At 44.2% G+C, this 17,514-nt stretch overlaps 1 protein-coding gene across 1 annotated transcript; it reads right to left on the bottom strand.

Annotated features, from left to right (window-relative positions):
* Window positions 1-1,571: 1,571 nt before the first annotated feature.
* Window positions 1,572-17,213, bottom strand: arl3b (ARF like GTPase 3b). Its single transcript, XM_088917066.1, has 6 exons — window positions 17,147-17,213; window positions 14,185-14,328; window positions 11,437-11,553; window positions 9,763-9,813; window positions 8,881-9,066; window positions 1,572-6,409 (listed from the first exon to the last, which is right to left on the bottom strand). The coding sequence occupies exons 1-6, from the start codon at window positions 17,147-17,149 to the stop codon at window positions 6,362-6,364; spliced, it is 549 nt and encodes a 182-aa protein (XP_088773192.1). The 5' UTR covers window positions 17,150-17,213; the 3' UTR covers window positions 1,572-6,361.
* Between the last annotated feature and the right edge of the window lie 301 nt (window positions 17,214-17,514).

Raw genomic sequence — 17,514 nt, 5'->3', positions numbered from 1 at the left:
TCCGAGCGGGTTCCAGGGACACTAACACCCTAAGTAGTTAATTGAACCCAGGATCTCAACCAGCTGCTTCTTGAAAGAAACCAAGGTATCAGCTTCAACAACACAGCTGGGCAGACTCCCACAACTCCTGTTCTCAGTTTTAAATACAACTGTGTTTCACTGTTCACTGTGAAACTGCTGAATGACACAGAAATATGGGCAATGAACGTCCCTGGTATACTTTTCCTTAAAAATGAATTTGTTAAGGTACAGCTTTGAGCCAATACTTATAGCAGCCAATATTTCAACCGACTGAATTCCCTGGGCTGCGCCGGGTTCAGAAGATTCAATTGTGACCCTTCCTTTCCCTTTGCATTGTGATGGCTTGGGCTTAACTGAAGATGTTTTAAGCTATAAAAATGTGAGCAGGAAAGACCTCCCTCCCCACCTCCCTGCACCCTCTGGGAAAAAAAAAAGAGACCCAAGCGAAGACTGAGCTCTTTGTTCCAGACTTCCAGACCACGTGGCAGCACATCTCCGAGTGGGCAGCGTCTGCGGGGGGGCCCGTCAGAGAAAACAGCGTCATTCACGGGGAAACTTGGTGGCCTCTTGGTTAAAAATTCTCCCGCGGTGTTTTGATAGCCCGAGGGGCACAATGCACGCCTTGTCTTGCTGCGGAGAAGTTGCGATGGCCCTTGTTAACTGAGCCGATATGTGTCACCGACTGCGGAGCCGTGTCTCCGAGCTGGTGTGCTCCAGGGGTCACAGCCATCCCCATGGTGGCACTGACACCACAGCTGCCGACCAGAGCCATCCTGTCTGCCGCGCCGTAGGACTTCCTGGAATTTTGTCCCCAGCTGAATGCCGATTGTGTCACTTCGTTTGTCGTATAGTCTTAGTCATCGCCCTCCTGGGGAACGCGGATTCACTTGAATCTCAGCTGATTGTTGCCGCGACTTAGCAGAAACAAAGTAGGAGTAGAAGGATGAGGCCATATTTGTGTGTCACAACAGGATCCTTTTAACTGGAAACTTCTATCGGAGTTTTGTTCCAACTTTTTAAAGGTTGTTTTAGCATGTCAGGGTGGTGCTAAGATGAAAGTGTTGCAGTCAGTAAGATTTAATTCTCAGAGTCTGTTAAGGCATCACCTGACTCGCAAAAAAAACTCAGGCGTGACTGGCCTAAGTCTCCATTATCCATCTGATTTATTAGCCAATGTTCCAATGTCAAATTATATTGGACCTAAAATACTGGGGACAGGATCCGCGTATTGCACAGAAAAGGCAAGGGTTGTATTGTCCCCGGCCGTCTTCTCACTCAGTCATGTCTCGCAGTTAAAAATGTAATTAACCCAACAGACATTTTTACCAGGAGCTTAGCAATTAGCACATGAAATAACGTGGCATGTCTTTCCAGGTCTTGGTAATACTGTCTAATGTATCCAACAAAAGAGAATTTTGCTTCTATCAGTCTTGCCCTCCAAGGCCAAATGAACTTTATCCCTTGGCAATTCTTCTAGTTTCTGAAAATCCTTCCTCCAAACTGATCAGAAAGCCAAGTACAAGACCCAGAAAAGCACAGAACTCCACAGAAAGTCAACGTCTTTATTAAACAGTGTTTATTTCTTCCAGTACAACATCTATAGTATACGTTTAGATGCAGGCCACTACGACAGAAACCCATCGTTTGCTTTCAGCTAAGAAAACAAGCAAAACCCAGAAAGAAAAAGGAACACAGAACAATTGCCAACAGGCCAGCATGTTGTGCTGACAGGCCCATGGGAGACGGCATGCTGTGTGCTCCGGGTGAGGGTTTGACAAATACAGCAGGTTCTGCTCAACAGGACTGTGTATGTCCCGTTGCCATAGTTACGCCAGGCTTGATAATACCATGACATGAGAGCCGCCTCGTGATCTGGAGAAGACGCCCCAGTCACGGGCTGAGCTCCCTCGGACAGCCACCACAAAGCCCAGCAGCGGCCTTTTCCCTGGGGACCCCCGATAGGGAGCCCTCAGTCCTTACTGGGAGCAAGAGGTTCCTCTCCCAGAGCAGGCGAGTGGCTGCAATGGGAGATGAAATACCCAAAGCTTCAAAAGAAACCACACGCTGGCTGGACTGGAGACCTGGACTATCGGTAATCCCCGGGACTGGAGGCGCAAAGAAAAAAAAAAAACACTCTAGAGAACCTGCTTGGACTCTAAAAGACACTTAACACATTCTTTTGCAGAAAAATAAAACCTTAGGGACACAGACCCAAGATACAGCAGAAACCTCAGCCCTGGCTCCTTCCAGACACTGTACACAGGCCGGGTACAAAAAGTGGGCTCAACAGCTATGGCATGAAACAGTGACTCGGCGTTCAGCAGACACAATCATCCACAAACCTCAAGCGTAGGGAGGCACCAAGAGTTTTAGTAACCTGCTCAGGGTGAGACAGTTTGTCAGCGGCAGAAACCCATGTTTGAACCAGGAAATTTCTGGTAACAAAACTTTTTTCCTCACTGCTAGGCCACCAAACCAAACAGGAGTCAGACTAGGCAAAAGGGAGACTGAAACAGCTCAAAGATCTTAACCCAGTGATATTCACTCCTTTTAAAAGGAACTTAACCTCCTCAGTGACTGAAGACCTGGAAAACAGTGGTAATAAAAATCAATTGAGCAAACGGATGATCAAGCCATTAGGTATCCAAGGTAGAATGAGAATATAGAATGTAGAATGGCCCTCAGTGACATAACCGTCTTTCACCTCGTCACTGGATGTGACTGATCTTTGTCTGCTGAACATCTCACTGTACCAGGACTCCCACGCTTTAAACTGCCTTTCAATCACAGAAAGGGAAATAAAGACAAAGACATTTTATTGTTTCTCACAGGGACATAACAGCACTTTCACTGGATGAAAACAGTGTCAGCCAACCACGTCAACAGGAAGGCGCTGGAATGCAGCGGCGTCAGGTCTTCAGGGCTGCTGAAGTTTCATCCCTGAGACTGATCTACCTCAGAGCATTAGGAAAATCAAGCACCTCTTTAAGAGATAACGGACATTTTAGAGCTGGAAATGAACAAAATGACGGAGTATTGGCTGCATCCAGGAAACTGCAAAAGTGACTTCAGCAAACAAGCCAGCCTTTTCAGCCTCAATTCACACCATCTGCAGAATACTGAAAAGAAACTTACAGGCTGACTTCCAGAGATTTTTCTCCAGCAAAAGATCAATCCCTCATGCCTAAGTCTCTGAAGTCTCCCACATTTTGTTTCGGCTAGTGTTTGGCAGCCTTCATTAAATCCATTTTAAAACATTGCTCTCTTCTCCAGGTCAGTTCTGTTTAAATTAAATTCATAAATTAAAGTACAGTTCCAAAACAAATTTCCTCTGATATCGGGTGCTGACACGAACAAATGGTCACAAGATTAAAACTGAATAAAACTGGCCTGAAAACTTCAAAGATACTCCTAGGTTACATTATGGCAGTGTTTTAACAAGAGTTGGGCTATCCATTCAGAGTAAAGAGAAAAAGTTATGAATGCCCTGGAATAAAGGGGTTTGTTTAGTATTCTACCCAAAAAGCTGACTGTAGCCACTGGGCTTCATAGTCACTGCATTCAGATGCCAAAGTCAGTGCCTTCCGCTATACTGTGGAGTCTCTCAGCATGAATAAATGTTAAACAAGCTCAATGACCCCAATATGGACTGCCGTCACCCACCTGACGTCATTGAAATACAATTTATGTTTAAAAAAATTCTTAAAGCCAAAGTCAAACTTTTAAGATGGTAAAGGTCATTAAATCCTGCTGCCTATCTCACCTTCACCCTGTTCAATTATATCAGACTCCCACTTACTGTCTCTCACTTGGTTACAAAAAGGTTACGTGACTTCAAAGAGTTCACTTGTGAGGTGGGTTGTGATTAGATATACAGTACCTTAGGGTTTCAGAACAGAATGGGACTCTCTTACAGGGCAATTACAATTTGTACGTCCTGTCTGGAAGGCTGGTCTTTGCAGAGAATTATTTTGATCAAAAATCAAAGTGTGAAGCAAGCTCAATTCTGCCAATCCCATTAAGATGTTGTTTGGTCTAGTAAACACTGACAAGCCTGGTCCAGGGCCAAGTAGAGACTGTCTCTACAGAGATAAAGAGAACACAGAGGCGCGCCGTCTTGCTTTTTAAATATGTATATGTGCACTAAACGTAGATAAACTTAATAATGCAAATAAATGTACTGCAGCAGGCCTAAAGGATACTGCCATTTACATACTCAGAACTAAGCCCAGCTAGTAAGGAACCTTTCCTGCATCTTCAACAGAGGTCCTGGTGGTCTTAAGACATAGAACGAGTTGTTTTTAGCCTAACCTAGCCAGTCAACATCCTGCAAAGAATATCTATAAATCACAGATCAATGTATACATATGATCCCTTGATACGAGTTCCTATTTATCACCTTTCTGGTTAGACAGAAATTCAGAATTCCTTTCAGATATATAATAAATGCCATTTTGAAACTATAGTCATTCAAGAACATTGTGCAAGGTCCTCATTATCAAAGACATCTAGAGAAACAGCAGATCATTCGATTATCTATTCATGCCCTTGATTTTTACTGACGAATTGCATTTGGGAACTGTTATACTGGAAGTGTGATGACTACACAGTACATATCTATCACAGTAACAACTTCATCAGAGGAAACATTTGCCCTCCAGCACTTCAGTAGTTACAGTTTTATATTTTTATATACGAGTTCATGAGCATTAATTGTACCTCTGCTTGTGATTAACATGGATTTTTTGTATCTCACTTTGACGCAGTGTTTCAGTGCTACTCTACAAGAAACCATGACACATCAGGGGCAGGAGAGTGTAGTATAGGACAGTCCTCTCCACAGTGGTGCAATACTGTTTTATGTGCTAAAGAACAGAAATGTATCACAAGAGTCTTTATTCCACACACAAATAACTATTTGCCACTCTTTGAAATGCAATCAAAAAACAAGCACTTAACATTTTCCACAAAACTTAAAATATGAAGGTTTTACAATAGTTGACCAATATCTAATAAAGGTTGAGCTGCTTTTGCCTTGTTTGACTTTTCAAGTTTAAGCCTTATCATGATTCTGATAACAATACCTTCTTGATGTCTCTTACCTTTAGAGAAAAAAACAAAATGTGCTGATGAAGACAAAGCAGTGTGACCTCCATTCCACTTGGGGCAGTGTGAGTTTGTGACACAAGACCATAGCCACATAGCCAGCTGATGAGGGAGCCTTTCTATTGCCAGGATTGAGTGCTCGGCTCTCGGTTACTAAGGAAACCAGTCAATTAACTAGCCTACTGGGAAAGCTGAAATGTGTATACATCTTCACCTTAAAGCCCTGTATTAGGATGAGAGATGATTCTGACAGCAATGCCTTAGAGGGGTCTCTTACCATTAGATGTCTTCAGCAATCTTTTAGGACATGTTGTTTACTTTGCCTTATCCCAGTTCTGATTTCCTGAAGTAAGTCCTGTGATTTATAACACTTTACTTTCTAGGTGGGCCACAATTGGCAGGCTTTCCACTTTGTTGAAAGAAAAGACTTCAGACACATTGTGATTCTCCCCATTTTGCCTGAAGGGTGGTCACCGAGCTTGCATGCTGTAAACCAGGCTGTTTGAGGTCCTTGAAAATCAGCAGGTCTGTGACAGGACTGTGGCCAGACCTGGAGATTGAGTGTTGATGTAAGAAAAATGTGAATGGGGCTTCCTGGAACTGGAATTAAGACTCTGTGCTGTCACATGCTGATGACAAGTGGGTCGTGGGTTCGAATCACTGATGCAAACAGTGGTGCTGTTCACTTGAATGAGGTGCTACACTGCGATGGCTCCAGCAGACCCACGCTCATTAGTATTTGCTAGTACTTAAGCGACGGCTGACTAGGGGAGACTCTACAGTTTAATTGACACTACAGACCACCAGGATAAACTAAAAAAAAAAAACCCTGAGTGTCACCTAGCCTCACAGGAACACTGGTGTAGGGATTTCACAGAAGCCCTGATTTCTAAAATTACACTTTGTATAACACACATCCCAGCCTAACTCACTCATAATACGAACACAGCACGCTGTCAATACAGTTCCAGGGAAGTAACCTGAGCAGAGACAGATCTGAGAGGGGGCTGCCGGGAGACAGCTGGCGGAGTGGTGGGCCTGCCTGTGGCGGAGACATCACTCTCATCCGACGGTCCACATGGAGGTCCTGCTGCTGTGGTGGCGGTCGACTGGTGGGTTTAGGAATTAGTGTTGCTCTTGGTCCATCAGTTCTGATCTCCTCAAGTCTCCTCCCTCCATCTTGGTTTACATTCATCTGCCAGTCCAAAGAGAACCCCCGAAAGAAACAAATCGACTATTTTTTCTTCGCATTCACATTTTTGCAGACCCAGTTCATGCCATCCTGAAAACAAAAGAAGAAACAGATATTACAAAATCTCTGTAGGAAGTAATGCTAGCACAGTGTTTAGCAATCCTGCCTTTTTACAGTGCTGGGGCCCTGGGTTCAATTCCAGACCTGGGGTGCTGTCTGTGTGGAGTTTGTATGTTCTCCCTGTGTCCATGTGGATTTCCTCCTGGTGCTCCAGTTTGTTCCCACAGCCCAAAGATCTAGTTGTGGGTTAACTGGCTTCTGGGAAATTGACCCTGTCATTCGTGTGCGTGTTTGCGACTGTGTGTGCCCTCGGATGAACTGGCATCCTGTCCAGGGTGTATCCAACCTTGTGGCCATTGCTTACCAGCGTAGACTGCAACTCCACTGTGACCCGGAACTGGAGGAAGAAAACCGATGGATGGATAGAAAATCCAGAACTATTACTATACTTTGAAACCCCATTAGTTTGAACTACCAGTAGTGACGCCTCCTCAACAAAATTAGCAGATGCCACATCAAATAAGTGATGATCATCATCAACGCTTTCTTTATAAGCTTCCTTGGGTTTTTATAATAGAGCAGTCAAACTTGGCTGAAGGAGCCATGATTGCAGTGTACTAGTCTATACCTCAGGATTCACTAATTGGGAAAACTGTTGCTTGCTTTTCATCCATCATTAATCCATACCTTGTCAGCAACGCAGGATTTGACGATGGTGAAAATATCCAATTCAGTTTAGAAATGATATTGCAGTTTTCATCTACAGGTGATTTTGCAGATGGCAAAGAGCCAGTAGGGAGGTTCTGCATCAGTTTAGAGACATTCAGCACCTCCTATGACCACTTCTGTGTGTCCTTCACCCAGTTCTGGTGCTGATGTAAGTCCCAAGCATTTCATTTTCAAAGCATTAGCTTCCACCTGTTCTTCTGATGGGCAGAGCAGCAGTTAGAATTGCTGCCTTGCGGCGCTGTGGCCCTGAGTTCGATTCCTGGGGTGCCATCTGTGTTGAATTTATACGCTCTCCCCTTGTACATGTGGGTTTCCTCCGGTTGCTCTGGTAGCCTCCCGCTGTCCAAGGACAAAGACCCACTAGAAGGTTAATTAGATACTGGGGAAACTGGTCCTGGTGTGAGTGTATGCGCGACGATGGACTGGGATCCTATCCTGGGTGTTATCCTGCCTTGCGCCAGTTGCTCACTGGGATGGACTACGGCTCATCCTTGACCATGAAGTGGTCAGAAAATGGATGGATATTCATCCGATACCACTTACTGCTCCCGAAAAAAACATTACTTGCAGGCCAACAAGATCTGGAGTAAAGGGTTTCCAAAGCAGCTGTGACATCAGAGAGACAACAGAGCAGCTTCAAAAATAGCTGCATGCTGACAGGACATGTAAGATTAGAAATCTGTCCTGGGTTAACAATGAGAACTAAAGGCATATCCCTTAAACAGCTAAGCAACACATGCAAATCCTATCCCTTTGGAAAAGCACTATTTGTTTTTCTTCTTTTTTTTTTCTCACAGGACTGATGCTCAAGATGTCGTTTAAAAGCCAGATGTCTGTTCCAGTGGGCTGGCATTGCGCTTTGATACGTGTCTGTGGCTGCAGACTTTGCAGACAGAAGGCTGAGCTGTTGAGCAATAAGGGTGTTCTGCAGGGCACTCTAACCATGGCATTCCTCTTACCCATGATCACTCTAGTACTCGTTAACACGACAATGGGCTCATTAGAGCAAATGGGCTGCACGACGACTCTTTGGTCTAAACGGTGAACCCGTTTCTAACGATCTGTAAGGGGGTGTGCATCCCTCCACAGAAAACATCATTTGTCAGGCAAGGCAAAGGCAGAACAGGCTGCACACAGGCTGGAGGGCTTTACTGTCTGGAAGGGAGGCTGGGCAACACAAGCAGCCCAGAGACAGATGGGCAGAAAGATGTGGACACTCAGCACTGGTAATAACTGGGAGAAGGAACTGAGACGTGAACTCCGTGGTTTTTCATCATCAAGAACTAGGAACTGATTTTGGACTGGGGGTGAATCTGAAAATAAAAGGGATTCATTTACTTTTCCCAGGTGCTATTCTGGAGTGTGAGGCAAAGAGATATAATAGAAATAGACTACAAACTAGGTTACCCTTTGTCATTGTGATTGAAAATAAACCTTCCATGCAGATTTTGTGCATTTCAAAGGCCCTTTTTATATGATTTATTCTAAGATGATGGACAGACTGGTAAATCAAATTAAACAGTACTGAAAATAAAATAAGGGGAAAAAAAGATCATCGTCAAGCTTTTCTGAATAAATGAGGCGATTTTCCCAAAAATATATTACTCTGTCTTGAGCGTTAGCTTTGTCTAAAGAGCACAGAGAATCGGATAGGGTTTCTGAAGCACTGAAGTAGCAGCCTTATTCTGAGGGCTTTGTGAGAGCATGACAACGCATATCAACGCCAACGCTGTGGCAAAGCCTGGGAAAACAGACAAGGAGGAGGGCCGCACCTGGACGCCCTCCCCCGTGAGAGCGGAGCAGGACTGGATCTGCCAGACGCGGTCGCGGATGGTGTGCAGGTTCAGTCCCTCAGCGATCTCGGAGGCAGGCGCGGCCGTCAGCAGGTCCTGCTTGTTGGCAAAGATGAGTACAGGGACCCCGCTGAGCTTCTCCTCGTCCAGCAGCTCTGCCAGCTCCTGATGGCCACACACAACAGGCACAGTTATCACAGAGACGGGCACGACCAACACCAGACACTGTCCCAGTTGAGGTCTGTACACAACAGGCACAGCTATCACAGAGACAGGCACAACCCACACCAGACACTGTCCCAGTTGAGGTCTGCACACAACAGCCACAGCTATCACAGAGACAGGCACAACCCACACCAGACACTGTCCCAGTCGAGCTCTGCAGACAACAGGCACAGTTATCACAGAGACAGGCACAATCGACACCAGAAACTGTCCCAGTCGAGCTCTGCAGATAATCTGAATGCCACTCGCTGAGCAGCAGGGGAAACAAAGATAAAGATCATATCAGAGCACCATTTCAGGTTTTATGAGGTGGAAACTCTTGACACATAGTACTAATGCCACATAGAAGCATTAGTACTTTAGTACTAGTATTAGTTCTAGCATATTTTATCTCCACCAGGCGTGTCTATACAGACGTTCTCAAGATCAGGTAAAAAGCATGAAATATTCAAGATCTGTGTGGAGACTGCTTACATAAGAGCCTGCAGCTGGAAGAATTAGATATGGATCAAAAAGTTGCACAATATTCCTTCCCTGGATAAGCAGGTTTGAAGACGAGCAGCAAAGAACATCTAAATACTGATATGATCACCTCACTCTCTCACAGGGATAATCGAATTTAAAAACGAACATTACCTGTCCTGTTTCTTCAAATCTCTTTCTGTCAGCGCTGTCAATGACATAAATCTGAAACACAAAAGGCGGCTTTTTAATCAACTGCACTTTTCAAGGGAAAGGAGAAGAGTGAAGCGCAGTTGAAAGTAGGCGTTTTGGCCTCAGCTTTGAATGAGGTAATCGAACAGGGCAGAGGGGCTAAGGCCGGTAGTCTGTTTTAATCCTTATGTGGTGGATTTCAGAGAACAAAGGAGCAGTCGTGTCCAATAATGTGCTCATGATGCATTGAACAACAACACCTCTGGGGAATCAATGACTGTCCTCTGATGCTCTCCAAATCCTTATATGAGAGAAAATAAAAAGTCAGTTGAATGCTGTGTAATGCAATAGAAATGCTGATACAGTCATCACTGCTGACTCAGGACCCCCACCAAATGATATATATGGGGCCTCTGCCAAGCAGCTGGCACAGGACTGTGACATGCTTTTCCTCAAGTTTTGAAATACGTGCAGCCTGGTCCCCTCCCATTCTTGTAATCAGCCTCACCTTTTCCCCGTGTGTGGGGTTAGGAAAACGTTTTGTGGGATTGACCAACGTATTCTACCAGTACTCCACAGCACTGACATCCCAGGCATCGTCTGGCCAGGACAAGGGATGGAAGAGTGTCTGCTCAGCAAGTTGCTCGCTTCTAAGAGAGCCTATTCACTTGTTCAGTGCTCAGTAGTTTGGCCAGGGAGCAAACTAACAGTAAGTGTAGGAACTGACTTGAAGTGTAAAAAAGCGGAACAGGACAAGGGAGTCAAAACTGTGACTAGTGTAGGTCAGCCACAGCAGTCAACCACAGAAGGGTCAGAAGTCATTCAGAGGCGACGGCTATTTTTTTTGTGCTGCATTGCAATCCCACGTTTTAGAAATCCCCCCCCCCAGCTCTCTTCCCAGCACAGGACACACTCACAGACACCCCAGCCACAGGGGTCACTGCGGCAGGAAGAGGTCAAGGCTGGCCAACTGCAGCCCCACCCAAGAGCCCAGGCATTCTGCTACATGGGTGCTACTTGTGTGCCTCATCACGGGTAATCCCAGCCAGACAGCACATGACACAGCCCACAGGAAAGGGACGATCCAGCAGCCACAGACTTCAAGCTGAAATCCAGGAGCTCTTCACTGGCTGGGCCACTGCCAAGTGTCTTTTCTTCCAGCATAGCTCAGCTTTCCAGTTGAATCTGGTCTTACAGAGCTACGGTAGCCCTTAAACTTTATCTTTTACTTTCAAACTGCCTTTATTTTGAAATTCTGACTCAACAGTTTGTTACACCTCTACAGTCCATTTTTTTGTCTTTACACTTTTCAATAATGATGATGAAAATTTTCAGCATCAATTTATGGAACTAAACAGTAACATAATGAATCAGAGATCAGCTTAACTGCTTGTAATGGGAACTACACATTTCCATCATATTCCCATGATGTGTGAATGTGCAAGGTTTAAATGACACAGGCTATAGTTACCGCACTTTAGAAAATTCAAGGCCTTTAACAATTCTACTGGATCCAGTAGACACTGTTCACCTGTAGGGTTTTCCTTAACCAAAATAAATAAGCAAATGATGGACAAGATTTTTTGCGACCAAGATGTCACATAACCATTACTCAGATATAAGCCAGACGTATAAACAGTCTTCCTTTTTACTTACGAGCACATCTGTATTCTCAAAATAATTCCTCCAGTAGGGTCTGATCTTCCTCTGACCTCCAATGTCCCACACGTTCAGTTTGAAACCCTGAGACTGGACACTCTTGATGTTAAAGCCCTGAAAGCAAGAGAAACAAAAAGCTCTGTGATCAGTCTCGTCCAACGTAAACAGCAGCTGAAGCACCTGAGCCTTCAGCTGTAAAAAAAACACTGCTCTTCAAGTCGTTTCACAGTTAACTATATTTACTGGGAAAAGCATTATTTTATTTCTTTGACAAGGTGCTTAGCAAAGGTTAATAGCAAAGGTTGGATAAATTAGCTACTGTTAATCAAATCAAATAAGACCAACCAAATTACAGTGCATCCACTTTCTTATGTTTTTCATCGGCAAGCTTTAATTTTCAATGCTGTGATTTTTTTTTTACTCAAATCTGTAATTTGTAAAATGGTAAACATCACGTTTATAATCGATTAAGGTGATTACAGACTTGCGGCTTTGAAAATGAAATTCCTCCTAGGCCAGTGCCCAGAATGGATTCTTTTAAAGGTATTTTTTATAATGGATTCTTTTGAAGTTTAACTTGTTGTTTTAAAAAAAAATCAAACATATTCTGCTTTGTATATCACATATGCAACTAGACTAAGTACCACGCAAACTGCCTCCCCAGTTAGCAGGTTATAAGGCCTAGTCATCTGACCACTAATCAGCACTAAATGTCAAATCTACATACAGTATGTGCTCTCCTTTTACACCTGCTAGGCTGCAGAAGTACAGTCCCGCTGCCTGCAGGAACGGGTGAGTGTTCAAAGGCAAGATTTCACTGTTTCACTCTGAGTCTGCAATTGCCAGATTGCAAACGGAAACTTCTTACATCAACCCGTCTGTGCACAGACTTACACCACAGCTACAGGATAGCCCACTGTCGTTGCACGTCCTTGTAGAAAGTAAGTGCGGTGCACTGCAGCATTTAATGTGAAAAGCAACACGAGCTCAAGTGCAGGAGTGTCATCTGAGTCAGGTTTGGTAGTGTGGGGGCTAAATATATATGCAAGCGGAATAAAGGAAAGCATGCAAACGCATGTGTCTTTAAACGTAACCGTGCTAGAAAAAAAATGGTCTCTCAGGTCTATATTAGGTAGAAGTGGAGATAGGAGTTCCAGTGCCTAGCAGTTTGAGCCATTTCAGGTTTTACCAGCTAGAGGTTATTTGGTACTTATTGGCTATACAGTGCCTATAGAAAGTCTACACCCTCCTTGGACTTTTTCACGTTTTATTGTGTTACAGCATGGAACCATGATGTATTTAACTGAGAATTTTTGCCACTCATCAACACATCAATAATGTCAAAGTAAAAACTAAATTTTACTAAATTAATTAAAATTAATTAAAAATAAAAAACAGAAAATAATTGAATGCATAAGTATTCACCACCCTGGAGTTAATACTTGGTAAGATGACCTTTGGCAGCAATTACGGCTGTGAGCCTCTTTGGGTAAGTCTCTATCAGCGTTGCACATCTAGACACTGGAATTTTTGCCCATTCTTCTTCGCAATATTGCTCAAGCTCCATCAAGTTGGATGGGGACTGTTTGTGAACAGCAAATTTTAAGTCATTCCACAGATGCTCAATTGGACTGAGGTCTGGGGTTTGACTGAACCACTCCAGGACATTAACCTTTTTGATTTCAAGCCACTCCAGTGTGGCTTTTGCTGTATGTTTTAATGATGGTCTTCACTGTGCTTCGAGGTATATTCAGAGCCTTGGAAATGTTCTTATATCCATGCCCTTACTGGTATTTTTCAAGAATCTCGTCTCAGATCTGCTTGGAATGTTCCTTGGTCTTCATGGTGTAGTGTTTCCTTGGAAATGCACTAACTCAGTGGGGAAGCTCCCAGACACAGGTGTATTTATTCTGAAATATTCCGAAATCAACTGCACACAGGTGGACTCCAGTCAAGTAATTCTGTGACTTGGAGAAGAGAGTTGGTTACCTCAGAGGTAATTTAGGTGTGTCAAAGCAAGGGGGTTAATACTGTTCTGTATTCTGTTTTTTATTTTTAATTAATTTAGTAAAATGTCTGTTTTTTTTTGTCACTTTGACCTTATAGGGTACTTTGTGTTGATGAGTGGCAAATATTCTCAGTTAAATACATCATGGTTCCATGCTGTAACACAATAAAATGTGAAAAAGTCCAAGGGGAGTGTAGACTTTCTATAGGCACTGTATAACTCTGTAAATGCCTGCCGGTGACAATAACACTGGAAAAGGAGACAGCTGCTTGTTTAGCTCCACGGTAGTCTGTACAAGAGACTGCAACTTCTAAAACCTGAACCGGATCAAATGGCTTTGAATTGGGAGTCTTATTTCCAGCCCAGGCTGACATGCAAACACCACAGAGACAGCAATAAAAATAGAAAAAGACTTGAAAAAAGAAAAAAAAAGCTGCACAGGGGAATGTTTAAATGTAAATGACAAGAAGAAGTCAGAGTTTAAAAGGAATATCATACACAAAGGTTAACTAAGGAACTAAACCTCCTCAGTACATTCGAGAAGACGACACAGGTATTAAAAATCCAAAAAGTTACTGAAAAAAGTGAACCCTGTGTAGTTTCTGTTGTTCGGTGGTGAACAGCCAGGCTGAGTGGCCACTTCCTGTTTACGAGCTTTGCTATATTCTCTGTTTGCCGAGGTCAGTCAGGGACGCAGCCAGCAGCACAGGTATATACACACTGGTGTAGTGGCGCACCTGAGTGGGCGTGATATGGCTGATGTCCTCTGAGGCCAGCTGCTTGAGGAGAGTGGTCTTGCCGGCGTTGTCCAGCCCCAGCAGCAGGATCCGCACCTCCTGGTCGGGGGCGCTCTTCAGCTTGCGCAGGATCGACAGCAAACCCTGGGAAACAGACGCACAGCAGTGATGCGCGGAGCGGCTTTTTTTTCGCCCGACCCGATCTGAAATCTTTTTTTTTTTTACCCGAGCCTGCGGGTGTGAGTCACCCCGCGCATCACTAAGACGCAGGCACACTCTGCCCAGCCTGTGACTTTCTAATGTTAAAAAAAAAACAGTTTTGTTTTCAACGCCTTGCTATCTTGGAACTGCAAGGAGCTAATGGTGTTGCTTCTCCACTATGGCCCTTGTACTGAGGGAACATGGAGGTGAACACCACACACCTTCCTCTGAAGCCTGCCCTGTCATCCACTGCAGGAGAGCTAGCATCACTGGAGATACGACTCTCCCTGGTGGCTCAGCTCACAGGTGGCTGCTAGGTCACATTGGTCACTAGGACAACCAGGCTGACCCAGACAAACTCCATCTTTGGAGCAGACAGTATGAAGACCATGCAGCTCTGACTGCAGAATCCGGGTCACAACTGACCCATGTGGTCAGTCCAGTGATTTCATCTATCCAGGTAAACACTTGTCTTAGAATCTACTCTGTCGTACACTGCACGTACCTCAGACATGTTTATTTAAAATTGTAAAGTATGGTGCACGTCATGTGTCCAGTATAATTCCTTGTATCGGCATAGAGCTTTATATCCCAAAGGACCACAAATTGCTTTACATACAGGAAGGGACCTACTGGAGCACAGTGGCCGCTCTGCACCAGCAGTCACACCACACAGTTAGGTCAAGGGGAGAAGTGAGAAACTGCATCACCAGCTGAATTAAGGGGGGAATCTGGGGGGGTCAGACTGCACAGCCGAGGGTGGAATTTACCCAGGATACCGAGGTTAACACCGCTAGTCTTTTGAACAGTGCTATGCGATCTTTTCTGATTAAGAAATCAAGATGCCGGTGTCATGTCTTATCTAAACAACAACATACTAGAGTACTGGTCCAGGGGAAAGAGTGCCACCTACTGGTCCACCAGTAACACCTACAGCAACTTAAAGCAGTACAGACTGTAAAATCGTTGTATGCATGAATAAAGAGACAAAACTGGATTTTCACAGAGGCAGAGACTAGCCAGGCCTGCTTCCTAATGTGCAATGCATTGGATCAGTGAAATTCCATTTATACTTAGTTTTAAATTTGGATGTCAATTGTCAGATTATTTTTCCCCCACTCAGCCCATTCTGAATATGGATGTCTTTTCCGCTCGGCTGAAGAACTCTCTACTTTGTTAAATATGTAGTACATAAAAAAGATAAATATTTGCTCAACAGTGCTACTATTAGCACAGGAACTGCTAATGTACACCTGAATATATTCATCTATCCATCCACTTTTTAACTACTTTATCCAGAGGACAAAGGGTACAGGACAGGATACACCCCGGACGGCAAAGACAGGGAGAACATACAAACTCCACGCAGACAGCACCCCAGTTCTGTGACAGAGCCATGCTAATCAACTGTGTCACCGTGTCAACCTCTACCTGAATATATTCCAATGCAAAATGTGTCCCTCTCCACAGAGATGGGTTTATAAGTATAGGAATCCAGACTACACATTGTGGTACCCACAACAACACAGGAACAGAAGAGGACAAGAACATAGCAACAGGCACAGTTGCCAGGAGTTAATTAACCTGAGTATCTCATCCAGGTGCTTCTTTAAAATAGCCAGTGCATCTGCTTCATTAACACATGGCTGTGTAGCTTCTTCCATCCCCTCACAACCCTTTGTGTGAAGAAGTGTTCTCCAGTGTCCATATCGAGGTGCATTTCAAACAGCAAGCAACAGGCACTTCTGTACATAAAGGATTTTTTTTTTAAATCAAAATGATTAATGAGTGGAATTTGTGCAGATAACCAAGTATTCGGTGTGCTGACACCAAAAGCGTCAGTGCCCAACACGTTTATTACAATAAGCAACGGGGCTCTTGCAAGACTCTAACATCACCTTGGGCAAAGATGAATCACTTGTTGGAGGTATGCTGTGAATCATACCTTACTAGCTTAAGTAACCCGAATAAAAGCCGAAAAATAAGAGGCATGTGGGCCTTAAGGGAGTATTATCTATCCGTGACGCTATGTCTCACGTCTGGCGGTTTCCAGTAAAAGTGACGCGTCCTGCGCTATCAACCCCCCCAACCCAGCAACAGATTTAAACCAGTTCATCAACAGTAGAGGACTACTGGTCGTGTTTAATGTTAACTGGCATCCCAACAAAGCACTCATGACGAAGAACTGGAAATTGAGATTCTTTGAAAAGGCACAGTACGTGGCAGGATTTGATAAATACAGGCTGAATACGTGTCAAGTCAGATTTTGACTTCACCCCCCCTTACACGATGAACACTAATAAATATGCTGCTGGCCCCGGGGTCGTGCGGAGAAGGGCTACAGTAATTCCTCGCACGTTACAGTTCGCAGGCCAGAGCCGTAAGCGAGCACCGAGTCGCAGCTTGCTACCTGCTCCTCCTGCAAACCTGCCGATTGCACTGATGTGCGCTTCTTTTTTCCACACACGGCGCTTGTTAACGACCAAGGAGCGATCGATCTCGTGCTCATCTGCACCCATTCCTCCAAGGTCCTCCGTGGCTTGCCACGAAAACCAACGGGTGTTTTTTTTAATCTACTATCTCCTGCAACAAAGACCGCAGCTCAACAAATCCATTTTTTTCTCGCTTCACACTTTCACAACCCTTCCCCGCTTTCGACTGCGCACGATGTGTGTCGTCATAAGTAAATACAAGGCTGATCACTGGCAAGACTGGCTTTACATCGCCGTCAAATAGCTATTAAAAACCAAAATGAACTCACCATCCTCTAGCTTTATCTCTCCGAGACGCCGCCAAGGGTTACTAGGGGCGATGACGAACAGCTCACTGAGACGACGACGTAAAGAGCACAGATTTCGATGACGTAAATCAAAATGTTCGGTAACCTTAGCGATTCTAACCGGCTGAAATAGGGATTTCCATATTTTATTATTTGTTTATGTCTCTATTTCAAAGTAGTTATTCTTTCTGCAGTTAAAAAAGATCAGTAAACTGTTCTTCACCTTTTCTCTGAGTATGCAGCGCTCATATTCTCTGCGTACATCAGTGCAATTGGCAGATTTGCAAAACCGGCATTTATACGAACAAAAAGTCGCACTTGCTTAGTTTGTACCCTTAATTCATACCTTT

Source organism: Atractosteus spatula, chromosome 5, assembly GCF_055471065.1.
Source record: "Atractosteus spatula isolate fAtrSpa1 chromosome 5, fAtrSpa1.hap1, whole genome shotgun sequence".
Lineage (NCBI taxonomy): Eukaryota > Metazoa > Chordata > Actinopteri > Semionotiformes > Lepisosteidae > Atractosteus > Atractosteus spatula.
The sequence above is the reverse complement of the archived record's forward strand: the minus strand, read 5'-3'. Positions and strand labels throughout refer to the sequence as shown.

Bases quoted from the DNA above. Each gene is read 5' to 3' on its own strand.
- arl3b (XM_088917066.1), bottom strand. The intron at 9,067-9,762 runs GTAATGTTCGTT...TGTGGCCATCAG, and splicing joins GATTTGAAGAAACAGGACAG to GAGCTGGCAGAGCTGCTGGA. The intron at 6,410-8,880 runs GTGCGGCCCTCC...TTTTGTTTTCAG, and splicing joins TCACGGGGGAGGGCGTCCAG to GATGGCATGAACTGGGTCTG.